Source organism: Nannobrachium achirus, assembly GCF_963921795.1.
Source record: "Nannobrachium achirus genome assembly, chromosome: 6".
In the NCBI taxonomy this organism is placed as follows: domain Eukaryota; kingdom Metazoa; phylum Chordata; class Actinopteri; order Myctophiformes; family Myctophidae; genus Nannobrachium; species Nannobrachium achirus.
The window spans coordinates 58,469,217-58,482,893 of NC_137815.1; the positions used below are offsets into that span (position 1 = coordinate 58,469,217).

The window sequence follows — 13,677 nt, forward strand, 5'->3', positions numbered from 1 at the left end:
CCTCTGTGAGCTTGTAGCTCGGCTATTTTTGGCTAAAGTTCTCAGAATAAGGACACTAGGGTTAGAGTGGTTAATATAAAAAAGGAGAAAAAGGTTTCTAACACACAAAGATTTGGAGGACCCCCTATGGTAACTCTGAGGATCCCCTAGGGGTCCCGGACCCCCTGTTGAAGACCCCTGTGTTAAATGTTGCTGTTGTGCTGTGTTGCAGGGTGTTATGTGTCCTGTGTTAAATGTTGCTGTTGTGCTGTGTTGCAGGGTGACCTACGTGTTCTATGAGCAGTACCTGACCATCGTGCAGGAGGGCCTGTTCAACATCTCGCTGTGCCTGCTGCCCACCTTCGTGGTGTGCTGCCTCCTGCTGGGCATGGACCTGCGCAGCGGCGCGCTCATAGTATTTCTTAATAAATAAAGTATCACAAGGGCAGTTTTCAAAATACATTACCATCATGATTATTTTATTATCAAAATGCATTACATCTCTTCTGCTTCTTAAATCTTTTGGAGGGGTGGGGGGTTGTGGTTGAAATAGTTACTATGCTTTGTGTAAAAAATAAAACAAACCAACAAAATAAAGAAGGAAAAAAAATGCAGCGCCTGGTTTTTCAAGAGACTCCGGAAGTAGAAGTTAAAACAGGAACAGACTGATTAGCTCCCAACCACCCATCCATGTGGTCACTCAAGACCCCCCAAAAAAGAACAAAAAGAAAAGAAAGCAAATATCATGCAGTAAATTTAGTGTACTATATTTTTCTCCGTACAAGTTTCTATAACACATTTCTTTCTATACAAGTACACATATACATGTTGTTGTATTTGTGTAATTTTAGCTTGTATTTCTTTCATTTTAAGGTGCTGGTTAATTTTGTGTCTATATATTTTTTAAGTCTTCTTTCAAAACATTCATGTAACATGTGAGTACCCTTCTGTCTGTTGGTCAAGGAAGCATGGTGGAAGGGTGGGGGGCAAGAAATGACCAGTGTCTCGGTTCATAACTTCATAAGCCTTCCCAGTAGCCCAGTGCTCATCCTGGGTCATGACAAGTTAAAACGGTAAAAACGTCTGGTCCAAATGAGCTACAAATAATGCTCTGCGTTCCAACTCTCGTGACGAGATGGCAACAGCATTGGTATGAGGTCCCACTGCAGTGGTTGTGGCACATGACTCCATATAACTGGACTTGTTTCTCTCGTATTCTTTTTCCTTTATTAGAATTCAGTTGGTGAGGAGAGGACCCTAGTAAAAACTAAACAGGGCTTACAGCATTCTGTGGAAAGGGAAACTTTATGAAGCAGCACTTGCGTAAAAATACAAAAACAAAAAAACAAAAAACAAGAAAATAGAACACAGCAGCTTTTTCTAGTTGTATATACCATCCACACCATCCCCAGAGATCTCCCTCCCCCATTTCTTAGGTGGTATACGGAATGCAAGATTGATCAGAAGGAAAAAAGAAAAGGGCGAAAAAAGAAAAACATATATATTTATATATATCTTTTCTCAATAAAGTTTCAAAAAGAAAAAAAATCCTACAGGATTCAAGACAGGAGACAAACCCAACAGAGTAAAGAAATAATGTCAGATTCTTAGCTTCTCTTTTTGTTCCGGCATTCCAATACTATCAAAGAACAAAAACTATAACGTTTGTGTAACATTTTGTATCCAACCTGGAAAACGGATCCCAAATGACATAGTATAATGACAAGATGACCGTAGCCGCTCAAAGGAACATAAGTGGATTTCAGATTTATTGGAAAAACAAGACTGCAGCACCATGAATCATAAGACCTGTACGTCTCAAATACAATATCGCAAGTCTACAGTGAAGTAGTACTAAAGTGAAAACCAAACAAACGGTCAAGTGGGGATAAAAGAACTGAATCAAATCAATGTTCATTAGAAAAGATGGAGGCTCGAGAGAGAAAACGTTTTGAGAAACATAGAAAGCTGGTAATCACATGGAATGATCCTGATCAGGAAGCTTTTGTCCCTCCCAAACGCTTGGATACATCTTTATAACGGATGAAGGACATACAAACTGTCCGTTTCGTTTCCCCTTCCAAAATGAAACGCTTATATTCTATACTGCAGGACACACTCGGCTGATGCCAAATCCCAGGGGTTAACTTTGTGAGGGAGGAGGGGGAGGGGGCAAAAAAAGAAGAAAAAAAAGAAACATTGATTTGAGTTATGTTTACATGTCAATATTTATGAAACATAGGTACCAAGACAACAGGTACACTTTTTAAAACTTTGTACAGATACTCATGTTGAAGATTTTACTTTCAAACATTACGTAACCTGTTTGCACAGTCCAACATGTCAGGAAACGCCAGGGGCAATTTCAAGTTACATTATGATTTCTTATTTTTCAGAATTTGTCCATTATTTTCTTCTTTAAATCGCTTATTCCATTGATTCCTTAATGATGTCGAAAGTCAATGATTAGCTTTGTGCAGAATGCAGTAATTTTGTTTCTCAGAAAATAAAGAAAGAAAAGACCAAAAATAACAAAAGGAGAGATCCATACAAGAAGTCCTGGCTCCTCTTAGGTCTGTACATTTCCCCTCACTGAGCCCACACACCACAGGTTTAGGGCTTGAGGAGCTATGCAGCCTCACGCAAACACTCTCTCGCTCACACTCACTCACGCACGCATGCACACATGCACTCAAACAAGGTCCTAAAAGCTTCCTGACTGTGTCCTTACTCCTGATCCCTGGAGAGGCGGGTGCTGGAACTGAGTGAGGGGGGCCCCGCGCTGCGGGTAATGTGGAGCTCCAGAGGCTGACAGGAGCCTGGAGCCTGCCTGCAGCACCGCCTGTCCGGGACTTCCCGTTTTCAGGCTCCGAGGCGCCTGCTGCTGGCTCAGTCTAGAGGTCTGTGTACCCAAGTCTGTTTTAGTCTGGCCATGGGTCCGAGGGCCTGGGCTGGGTGAGCCCACTAAGCCACTGCTGTTCAAGAGGTTAGCTTTTAAGTGGCTGTTGCTGTAGCCAGGGGCTCCGTCCATACTGCTGCTGCTCTGCTGGTGTAGAGAGCCCCCTGGTGGCCTGGAGTCTGAGGACGAGGAGGTGGGAGTCTGACTGGGGTAGGACGATGAGGGGGACTGGCCAGGGTGGGACGAGGAGAGCCGAGGGTAGAAGCTCTGGCCTGAGGAAGAGGGGGCGCCAGAGGGACTATATGAACCAAGGAATGGAGATGAGGAGCTCTGCTGGAGGAAGGATGGGCTGCCTGTCTGACCGTGGCTCTCTGACGACTGCACACAACCAAACAGAACACGCAGTTACCAAATCTGAACGATACTAAGCATAGTTAGTTCCAACCTCACATTGTGATTGGTTTCTAGGGAGTAAAGATATCTCCTGATAACAGCACTCTAACAAGTGGATGCATTATTTACCTTTGCATTCCAAACATAACTATTGATAATACATCTGTGGTAGGCCTATAATCGCATTGATACACTCAAGGTCATGATATTGGCACTGGTATGAATGATATTGGCATTTGGCACTGGTGCGCTGATCTACACTATGAGACCACACCAGTGCTGCAATATAAGACTCATGTATTTTTTTTTTAAATAGCAGCCTACACTGTTGTTCATGATTTCAAAACCTAAGCACTATTGTGTGAAAGTTGAAGTGAGGTTTAGCATGAGGCAGCCTACCTGGTGGCCATACACAGAGGGACTGTATCCGTGTGGACTCCTCATGGGAGAGGTTATGGTGCCTGTCTGGACATCGTATCGATCTCCATCTGTTAACCCATTTAGGCCTACGATTATTGACAGCTTTAACTGTTGAAAAATAGCAGATATACAAGCTCACAGCGCGGCACCGAGTGCCGCGCTGCGAGCTTGTAGATCTGCTATTTTTGAAAAATCATGATTTTTCTTTGCAAGCCTTTGAATATATCCATTTAAAAGCGAACATTTGTAACTCAAATATTTGCTTCTGGGGGGTCCCTGGAACAACATATTTTTAGATGGGGGTCCGTGGCTAAATACCTGTAATTTTGGGGGTCCTTGACATGAAAAAGTTTGAGAACCACTGATTTAGAGGAAGGATTTGGAAGTCGGGTCAAAGATCGGGTCAAAGATATTCAAAGACTTGCACACATTTTCAAGTTTTTTCAAAAAATAGCAGATCTACAAGCTCGCAGCGCGGCACTCGGTGCCGCGCTGTGAGCTTGTATATCTGCTGTCTGTATGCCACTCCCGCCACATCCCACATTGGCCATGCTTCGCGGGACTCTTAATGAAATTAGCTCATAAATAGCACCGCTCACTTCATGTGATTTCTTTCTTTACTACCCGTTATTGGTGAAGGAGCAATTCATAAGATATTAAGCTGCACTGGTAATGCTAAACTACCACATAAGATTAAACGTTCATAATATAAATGATAAAATGTGTCTGTGAATCCATGTCATACCAGGCTCCTTGTCTCCTGGCACCGAGCCATCCCCCCTTTTTAAAATGCGCTCCATCTTGATGCTGCCTCTCAGAACTCGTTCCCGGCCGGTCCAGGCTGGCCATTAGGAAAAAAATCAAAATAAAATGTCGGCCTTCGTTCCATTTTGGGGGCTGGGCGGCCAACAAAGTAAATCGTCACTGTCGGGCAGAAACCTCGTATCTCTTTCGCAAAGCAAAGCCCTGCTTCACCATACAAGGCCGTTGCACAAAAGTAGTGAAAACAGCAGATCTACAAGCACACAACGCCTCGCACCGCGAGGTGTTGTGTGCTTGTAGATCGGCTGTTTTCACTAGTTTAAATCATTTTTAAAATGATAAATACAAAACAAACGGTTTTGGACATACAAGGTTTCCACCTGACAACGACGAAATATAACTCATGTACAGTAATTGGCCCACTGGCTTGTCACTTGTCATGATCTGAAACGGCAAATCTTTGAGTAGCAGCAGCGCTATAGAGGGCGCGCAATGAGGGCCTCTCCAACTCTTTTTCCCGGGCTGAATCAGGGGCCCAGCCCTGGAGGGAGGGTTAGGCCTGCCAAACGTGGAATGGATCTACACCAGCATGCTGAGGAGGCGTAAGGTCCCATTGGCCAGGGATTCAGAGCCCCATTTCCTTGGGTTCAGGAGGAAACCAAACGGGAAACTGGACACCCGTTCTGCTGGTTTCGGGGTCTGGTCAGATTGGCCAGACCTTAATGACCTCTGTGTCCGTACTGGAGTGTCCCTACAATGGGTGGGGTCTGACTCTGGGACTGTGAGGGTCTCAGAGGACTTTATAACAGACCCCCTCATCCAGGTCAGGGCAACAGCCACCTGCTGGTCACAGTCACCTGCTAACAGCTACAGGTGCCAGACGTGCCCTCATGGATCAACACGTCCTTGTATGCATCTCCTTTGTGTGGACATAAATAAAAGGTTAAAGTGTGTGTGTGTGTGTGTGTGTGTGTGTGTGTGCGTGCGTGCGTGCGTGCGTGCGTGCGTGCGTGCGTGCGTGCGTGCGTGCGTTGGTGACGAAACTTTTTTGCATACATCGACTAAGCCCCTCCCCTTCATTAACATACGGTCGTCTGCATTTTTTACGCGCTGGGAAACCTACCTTAACGCCCTCATTAGCATAATGTATGCGAGCATAATGTATGCGCACCACGCCCACACGCATTTCCACACCACGCCCCGCCCCCATTTTGCATATGTCGACTAAGCTCCTCCCCTTCATTTACATACGGTCGCCTGCATTTTTTACGCGCTGGGAAATGCCACTTAACAGCCTCATTAGCATAATTTATGCGGACCACACCCACACGCATTTCCAAACCATGCCCCGCCCCCAATTTTTTTAAGTCGACTAAGCTCCTCCCCTTCATTTACATACGGCCGTCTGCATTTTTTACGTGCTGGGAAACACACCTTAACGCCCTCATTAGCATAATGTATGCGAGCATAATGTATGCGCACCACGCCCACACGCATTTCCACACCACGCCCCGCCCCCATTTTGCATATGTCGACTAAGCTCCTCCCCTTCATTTACATACGGTCGCCTGCATTTTTTACGCGCTGGGAAATGCCACTTAACAGCCTCATTAGCATAATTTATGCGGACCACACCCACACGCATTTCCAAACCATGCCCCGCCCCCAATTTTTTTAAGTCGACTAAGCTCCTCCCCTTCATTTACATACGGCCGTCTGCATTTTTTACGTGCTGGGAAACACACCTTAACGCCCTCATTAGCATAATGTATGCGAGCATAATGTATGCGCACCACGCCCACACGCATTTCCAAACCACGCCCCGCCCCCAATTTGCATATGTCGACTAAGCTCCTCCCCTTCATTTACATACGGCCGCCTGCATTTTTTACGCGCTGGGAAACGCCACTTAACAGCCTCATTAGCATAATTTATGCGGACCACACCCACACGCATTTCCAAACCATGCCCCGCCCCCAATTTTTTTAAGTCGACTAAACTCCTCCCCTTCATTTACATACGGTCGTCTGCTTTTTTTACGCGCTGGGAAACCTACCTTAACGCCCTCATTAGCATAATGTATGCGAGCATAATGTATGCGCACCACGCCCACACGCATTTCCAAACCACGCCCCGCCCCCAATTTGCATATGTCGACTAAGCTCCTCCCCTTCATTTACATACGGTCGCCTGCATTTTTTACGCGCTGGGAAACGCCACTTAACAGCCTCATTAGCATAATTTATGCGGACCACACCCACACGCATTTCCAAACCATGCCCCGCCCCCAATTTTTTTAAGTCGACTAAGCTCCTCCCCTTCATTTACATACGGCCGTCTGCATTTTTTACGTGCTGGGAAACACACCTTAACGCCCTCATTAGCATAATGTATGCGAGCATAATGTATGCGCACCACGCCCACACGCATTTCCAAACCACGCCCCGCCCCAAATTTGCATATGTCGACTAAGCTCCTCCCCTTCATTTACATACGGCCGTCTGCATTTTTTACGCGCTGGGAAACGCCACTTAACAGCCTCATTTGCATAATGTATGCGCACCACACCCACACGCATTTCCAAACCATGCCCCGCCCCCAATTTTTTTAAGTCGACTAAACTCCTCCCCTTCATTTACATACGGTCGTCTGCTTTTTTTACGCGCTGGGAAACCTACCTTAACGCCCTCATTAGCATAATGTATGCGAGCATAATGTATGCGCACCACGCCCACACGCATTTCCAAACCACGCCCCGCCCCAAATTTGCATATGTCGACTAAGCTCCTCCCCTTCATTTACATACGGCCGTCTGCATTTTTTACGCGCTGGGAAACGCCACTTAACAGCCTCATTTGCATAATGTATGCGCACCACACCCACACGCATTTCCAAACCATGCCCCGCCCCCAATTTTTTTAAGTCGACTAAACTCCTCCCCTTCATTTACATACGGTCGTCTGCTTTTTTTACGCGCTGGGAAACCTACCTTAACGCCCTCATTAGCATAATGTATACGAGGTTTCGATAGTAACTGCGACCTGACGGTTTAATCCATTATATGTAATTCATTCATTGGCGGATATCAACAATCAAGTGTAGCCGTGAAAAAGAGCGGGTCTCGGCCTTCTCTGCATGTTTGGAAGTAGATTCTGTGACAAAGCCGTTTCTTTGCATTAGCAATGAATGGAGAATACATGCTCTACCAGTAAGACTCCCTAATCGGGAGATAAGCGACCGTAGGTCACTTATCTCCACAAATAGGGCAAAAATGTGTTTTTCCAAAAACTTCCTGATCCATGTTGATGACATGAGTGTAGACATACTGTGTAGTGATTTTCGTGATTTTAGGGCAAAAACTGTAGGAGCAGTGGCCAAAAATGTGTTTTAAAAATCGGCCTGTAGGTGGTGCTAGAAGAGGGCCATGTGAGAAATGAGGGGTGGGGTGTCCGCGTTGCCTTGGCGGACGAATAGGTACCGGCCCCGGCTCTCCCGGACGCTCCTAGCCCGAGTTACGGCATTTTATGTGAGCTGCAGTGGCAGGGGGTCCTCCACTGGGGGCGCCACCACTTTTGCATCCGTTCTGGAGCACCAGGAGTGGGTGGTCCCCGGGAATTCCCCGTGAGCAGCCCCGTTGGGGTGGTCATTTGGTAATTTTTGCACATGTGCTCATTTTTTACACTTGGGGGTCCCCGAGGGAGCTGGGGGTCCCTGGAGCTCTGGGGGTCCTTGGAGGTTGTAGTTTGGCAGGTAAGGAGTGTGTGTGCAAAAGGGGGCATGGATCGGGGCAACGGTTGCGGAGATATGAGCAGGGCAAAAGTGTGACGTGTGACGTGAGTCACGGAGGGAACTTTTTTTACACCAGGGGGTCCCCCAGGGACTTGGGGGTCCCTGGAGCTCCGGGGGTCCTTGGAGGTTGTAGTTTGGCAGGCAAGGAGTGTGTGTGCAAAAGCTGGCATGGATCGGGGCAACGGTTGCCGAGATATGAGCAGGGCAAAACGTGTGTGACGGACGGACGGACAGACGGACACCTGGTGGAGCTTTCCGTAGTAAGTGCGACCTACGGTCGCAATGATGCTGGCAGCCGAGTTGCATGATGGGATATGTAGTGTTTTCACTCACCAGCCGCTACCGCGGCACCTGTTCACCTGGTAACCATGGCAACCAGGTAAGACGTCCCCACACGTCTTCACAGGGAGTCAGCGTCCATTAACCTTTGACCCTAAGACTCCTGTGGACGTCTCAAGGAAAAAGTGGTTTCCATTGTGTGGTAAAAGGCTGGAGCGGGATTTGCGCCAATCAGTAAGTATCACTATGTTATTATACCCACCAACTACATGCAAATACAATTTGCATGTCATTAGGGCTGAGGGAAACCAACCCATTTCAGCGGAGGACACATAGACCACGCCTACTTCCTTAATAACTAGACCAGGTCAACCTGGTTGTGCCAGACCCCCTGTCTGTCATCATCATTTATGACATCATGCCTTTTGTAGGCATGTCATCATCATGTCATCATCATATATACCCTTTATATAGAAAAGGGACAGACCGACATTTGCTTATGTAGGCCTACCCATTTCATGGGTCTGGCAAAAACGACAGCAATGCACAATGTTGTCTATATAGTTCATACTACACAGCAAAAGACCATGATACCCTATTAATAACAATAACTAAAAACACAAAAGAACTATAAATAATAAATGTGTTCCTATATATTTTTTAATATATATATATATATATATATATATATATAGCTTTTTTTCTGTTTCTTTTTTTAAAATCTTTTTCTTTTACCATTCTCCCTTTTTTATTTTCCTTTTCAATCCTTCTTGAACTGTTCTCTACAAGATATCATATCCTTATGATACAATTCTAGAGTAAAAGATAAAGATATTATTTAATATCTTCAATTTAAAAGGGAAAAACATTTATGATTGCCAGACCCATGAAATGGGTAGGCCTACATAAGCAAATGTCGGTCTGTCTGTCTGTCCTGGTTTTCTATATAAAGGGTATATATGATGATGACATGATGATGACATGCCTACAAAAGGCATGATGTCATAAATGATGATGACAGACAGGGGGTCTGGCACAACCAGGTTGACCTGGTCTAGTTATTTAAAGAAAAGGCTTGAAAATCAAAGTCCACAGTATATCATACTCCCTAAATAATTTTGCACCGCTCACTTCGCACGGGTGCGATTTTTTAATATGCTAAAGGGACAGAATCGTTTTTTGTTTTTGTTTTTCACTCTTTTTTTCCTCTATTTTTTACATTTATTTGCAGCTACATGTAATTCAAATGGTTTATTTACAAGTCCATTTCACCACACAAAAGACAAGCCGTTTCCTCCTTTTATCCTCCTAACTTCCAATCCGGGGTTGGTTCATTCATAATGTCGTCATCATCATCATCATCATCATCATCATCATCATCATCATCAACATGTGTCAGAGAAAGCAAAGATGGGCCGCCGGCCACAGGCCGGCGGCCCATCTTTGCTTTCTCTGACACATAGAACCTATCTCCCTTAATTGACACTAGCTGCCATGGCAGCTACGCTAGAAAACCCAAACCACGTAACCAATCAAGCCAGCCATGGCCCCCCAGCCCATGGGATACATTCTCCTGGCTCATAGGACGGCAGCCGGTTGGCTCTCCCCAATCACCTGACCAGGAAGTGTTCTCTCTCCTAGAAGCAGACGCATGAGTTGAGTGTTGCTTCAAACTATGTCAAGGGATGTATATATATAGATGTCACATTGCTCTGTTCAATTGCTCTTTAAACAACTTGGGACAACATGAGACGACGCTGTGTACATTTGGACACAAGACGTGGGTCAACGTGCCTCGTGAGGAGAGGAGGAGAGGAGAGGAGAGGAGAGGAGGTGATGCACCATGGTGTCATGAACTTCAAACAGAAGCAGCGCGAGGAACAGGCAGAACCAGACGGCACTGAGTGCTGTAATGCTTTGTCACAAAGATTGTATTTAGTTATAATATTCTAAATGAACTAAGCCAGTGGTTCTCAACCCTTTTACACCAAGTACCACCTCAGAGAAGAAAAAAATAGCAGATATACAAGCTCACAGCGCGGCACCGAGTGCCGCGCTGCGAGCTTGTAGATCTGCTATTTTGGGGGGGAAAAAACGTGAAAATTTGAATTTTGACCCGATTCTATAAGTGTCTTTTGAATCTTTCTAAGATTTTTGGAAAAAACCTATGTTTCTATGTCAGCAATCTGGCCAGCCATCGTCAAAGAAAAGGTCCTTTTCACTTAACTGGAGCTCAGTTAGTCTGTTCTTGAGAGACTACTATGTCAGTGGTGCTCAAACCTTTTCATGTGAAGGACCCCCAAAATGATAGTTATTTGGCCACGGACCACCATTTCAAAATATCTAGTTCCAGGGACCCCCCAGAAACACAATTTGAGTTACAAACGTTCGCTTTGAAAATACATATATTCAAAGATTTGCACACATTTTCACGACTTTTTCAAAAATAGCAGATCTGCAAGCTCACAACGCCTCTGTGAGCTTGTAGCTCGGCTATTTTTGGCTAAAGTTCTCAGAATAAGGACACTAGGGTTAGAGTGGTTAATATAAAAAAGGAGAAAAAGGTTTCTAACACACAAAGATTTGGAGGACCCCCTATGGTAACTCTGAGGATCCCCTAGGGGTCCCGGACCCCCTGTTGAAGACCCCTGTGTTAAATGTTGCTGTTGTGCTGTGTTGCAGGGTGTTATGTGTCCTGTGTTAAATGTTGCTGTTGTGCTGTGTTGCAGGGTGACCTACGTGTTCTATGAGCAGTACCTGACCATCGTGCAGGAGGGCCTGTTCAACATCTCGCTGTGCCTGCTGCCCACCTTCGTGGTGTGCTGCCTCCTGCTGGGCATGGACCTGCGCAGCGGCGCGCTCATAGTATTTCTTAATAAATAAAGTATCACAAGGGCAGTTTTCAAAATACATTACCATCATGATTATTTTATTATCAAAATGCATTACATCTCTTCTGCTTCTTAAATCTTTTGGAGGGGTGGGGGGTTGTGGTTGAAATAGTTACTATGCTTTGTGTAAAAAATAAAACAAACCAACAAAATAAAGAAGGAAAAAAAATGCAGCGCCTGGTTTTTCAAGAGACTCCGGAAGTAGAAGTTAAAACAGGAACAGACTGATTAGCTCCCAACCACCCATCCATGTGGTCACTCAAGACCCCCCAAAAAAGAACAAAAAGAAAAGAAAGCAAATATCATGCAGTAAATTTAGTGTACTATATTTTTCTCCGTACAAGTTTCTATAACACATTTCTTTCTATACAAGTACACATATACATGTTGTTGTATTTGTGTAATTTTAGCTTGTATTTCTTTCATTTTAAGGTGCTGGTTAATTTTGTGTCTATATATTTTTTAAGTCTTCTTTCAAAACATTCATGTAACATGTGAGTACCCTTCTGTCTGTTGGTCAAGGAAGCATGGTGGAAGGGTGGGGGGCAAGAAATGACCAGCGTCTCGGTTCATAACTTCATAAGCCTTCCCAGTAGCCCAGTGCTCATCCTGGGTCATGACAAGTTAAAACGGTAAAAACGTCTGGTCCAAATGAGCTACAAATAATGCTCTGCGTTCCAACTCTCGTGACGAGCTGGCAACAGCATTGGTATGAGGTCCCACTGCAGTGGTTGTGGCACATGACTCCATATAACTGGACTTGTTTCTCTCGTATTCTTTTTCCTTTATTAGAATTCAGTTGGTGAGGAGAGGACCCTAGTAAAAACTAAACAGGGCTTACAGCATTCTGTGGAAAGGGAAACTTTATGAAGCAGCACTTGCGTAAAAATACAAAAACAAAAAAACAAAAAACAAGAAAATAGAACACAGCAGCTTTTTCTAGTTGTATATACCATCCACACCATCCCCAGAGATCTCCCTCCCCCATTTCTTAGGTGGTATACGGAATGCAAGATTGATCAGAAGGAAAAAAGAAAAGGGCGAAAAAAGAAAAACATATATATTTATATATATCTTTTCTCAATAAAGTTTCAAAAAGAAAAAAAAATCCTACAGGATTCAAGACAGGAGACAAACCCAACAGAGTAAAGAAATAATGTCAGATTCTTAGCTTCTCTTTTTGTTCCGGCATTCCAATACTATCAAAGAACAAAAACTATAACGTTTGTGTAACATTTTGTATCCAACCTGGAAAACGGATCCCAAATGACATAGTATAATGACAAGATGACCGTAGCCGCTCTTAGGAACATAAGTGGATTTCAGATTTATTGGAAAAACAAGACTGCAGCACCATGAATCATAAGACCTGTACGTCTCAAATACAATATCGCAAGTCTACAGTGAAGTAGTACTAAAGTGAAAACCAAACAAACGGTCAAGTGGGGATAAAAGAACTGAATCAAATCAATGTTCATTAGAAAAGATGGAGGCTCGAGAGAGAAAACGTTTTGAGAAACATAGAAAGCTGGTAATCACATGGAATGATCCTGATCAGGAAGCTTTTGTCCCTCCCAAACGCTTGGATACATCTTTATAACGGATGAAGGACATACAAACTGTCCGTTTCGTTTCCCCTTCCAAAATGAAACGCTTATATTCTATACTGCAGGACAGACTCGGCTGATGCCAAATCCCAGGGGTTAACTTTGTGAGGGAGGAGGGGGAGGGGGCAAAAAAAGAAGAAAAAAAAGAAACATTGATTTGAGTTATGTTTTACATGTCAATATTTATGAAACATAGGTACCAAGACAACAGGTACACTTTTTAAAACTTTGTACAGATACTCATGTTGAAGATTTTACTTTCAAACATTACGTAACCTGTTTGCACAGTCCAACATGTCAGGAAACGCCAGGGGCAATTTCAAGTTACATTATGATTTCTTATTTTTCAGAATTTGTCCATTATTTTCTTCTTTAAATCGCTTATTCCATTGATTCCTTAATGATGTCGAAAGTCAATGATTAGCTTTGTGCAGAATGCAGTAATTTTGTTTCTCAGAAAATAAAGAAAGAAAAGACCAAAAATAACAAAAGGAGAGATCCATACAAGAAGTCCTGGCTCCTCTTAGGTCTGTACATTTCCCCTCACTGAGCCCACACACCACAGGTTTAGGGCTTGAGGAGCTATGCAGCCTCACGCAAACACTCTCTCGCTCACACTCACTCACGCACGCATGCACACATGCACTCAAACAAGGTC

The 13,677-nt window shown here is 44.3% G+C and overlaps 1 protein-coding gene across 1 annotated transcript; it reads right to left on the minus strand.

Moving 5' to 3' along the window:
- Positions 1–1,219: 1,219 nt before the first annotated feature.
- LOC308286669 (histone-lysine N-methyltransferase SETD5-like) lies at positions 1,220–4,501 on the minus strand. The gene is made up of 3 exons (XM_080727766.1): positions 4,437–4,501; positions 3,671–3,759; positions 1,220–3,256 (listed from the first exon to the last, which is right to left on the minus strand). Exons 1-3 carry the CDS (start codon positions 4,489–4,491, stop codon positions 2,684–2,686), a joined length of 717 nt encoding a protein of 238 aa, XP_080583892.1. The 5' UTR covers positions 4,492–4,501; the 3' UTR covers positions 1,220–2,683.
- Between the last annotated feature and the right edge of the window lie 9,176 nt (positions 4,502–13,677).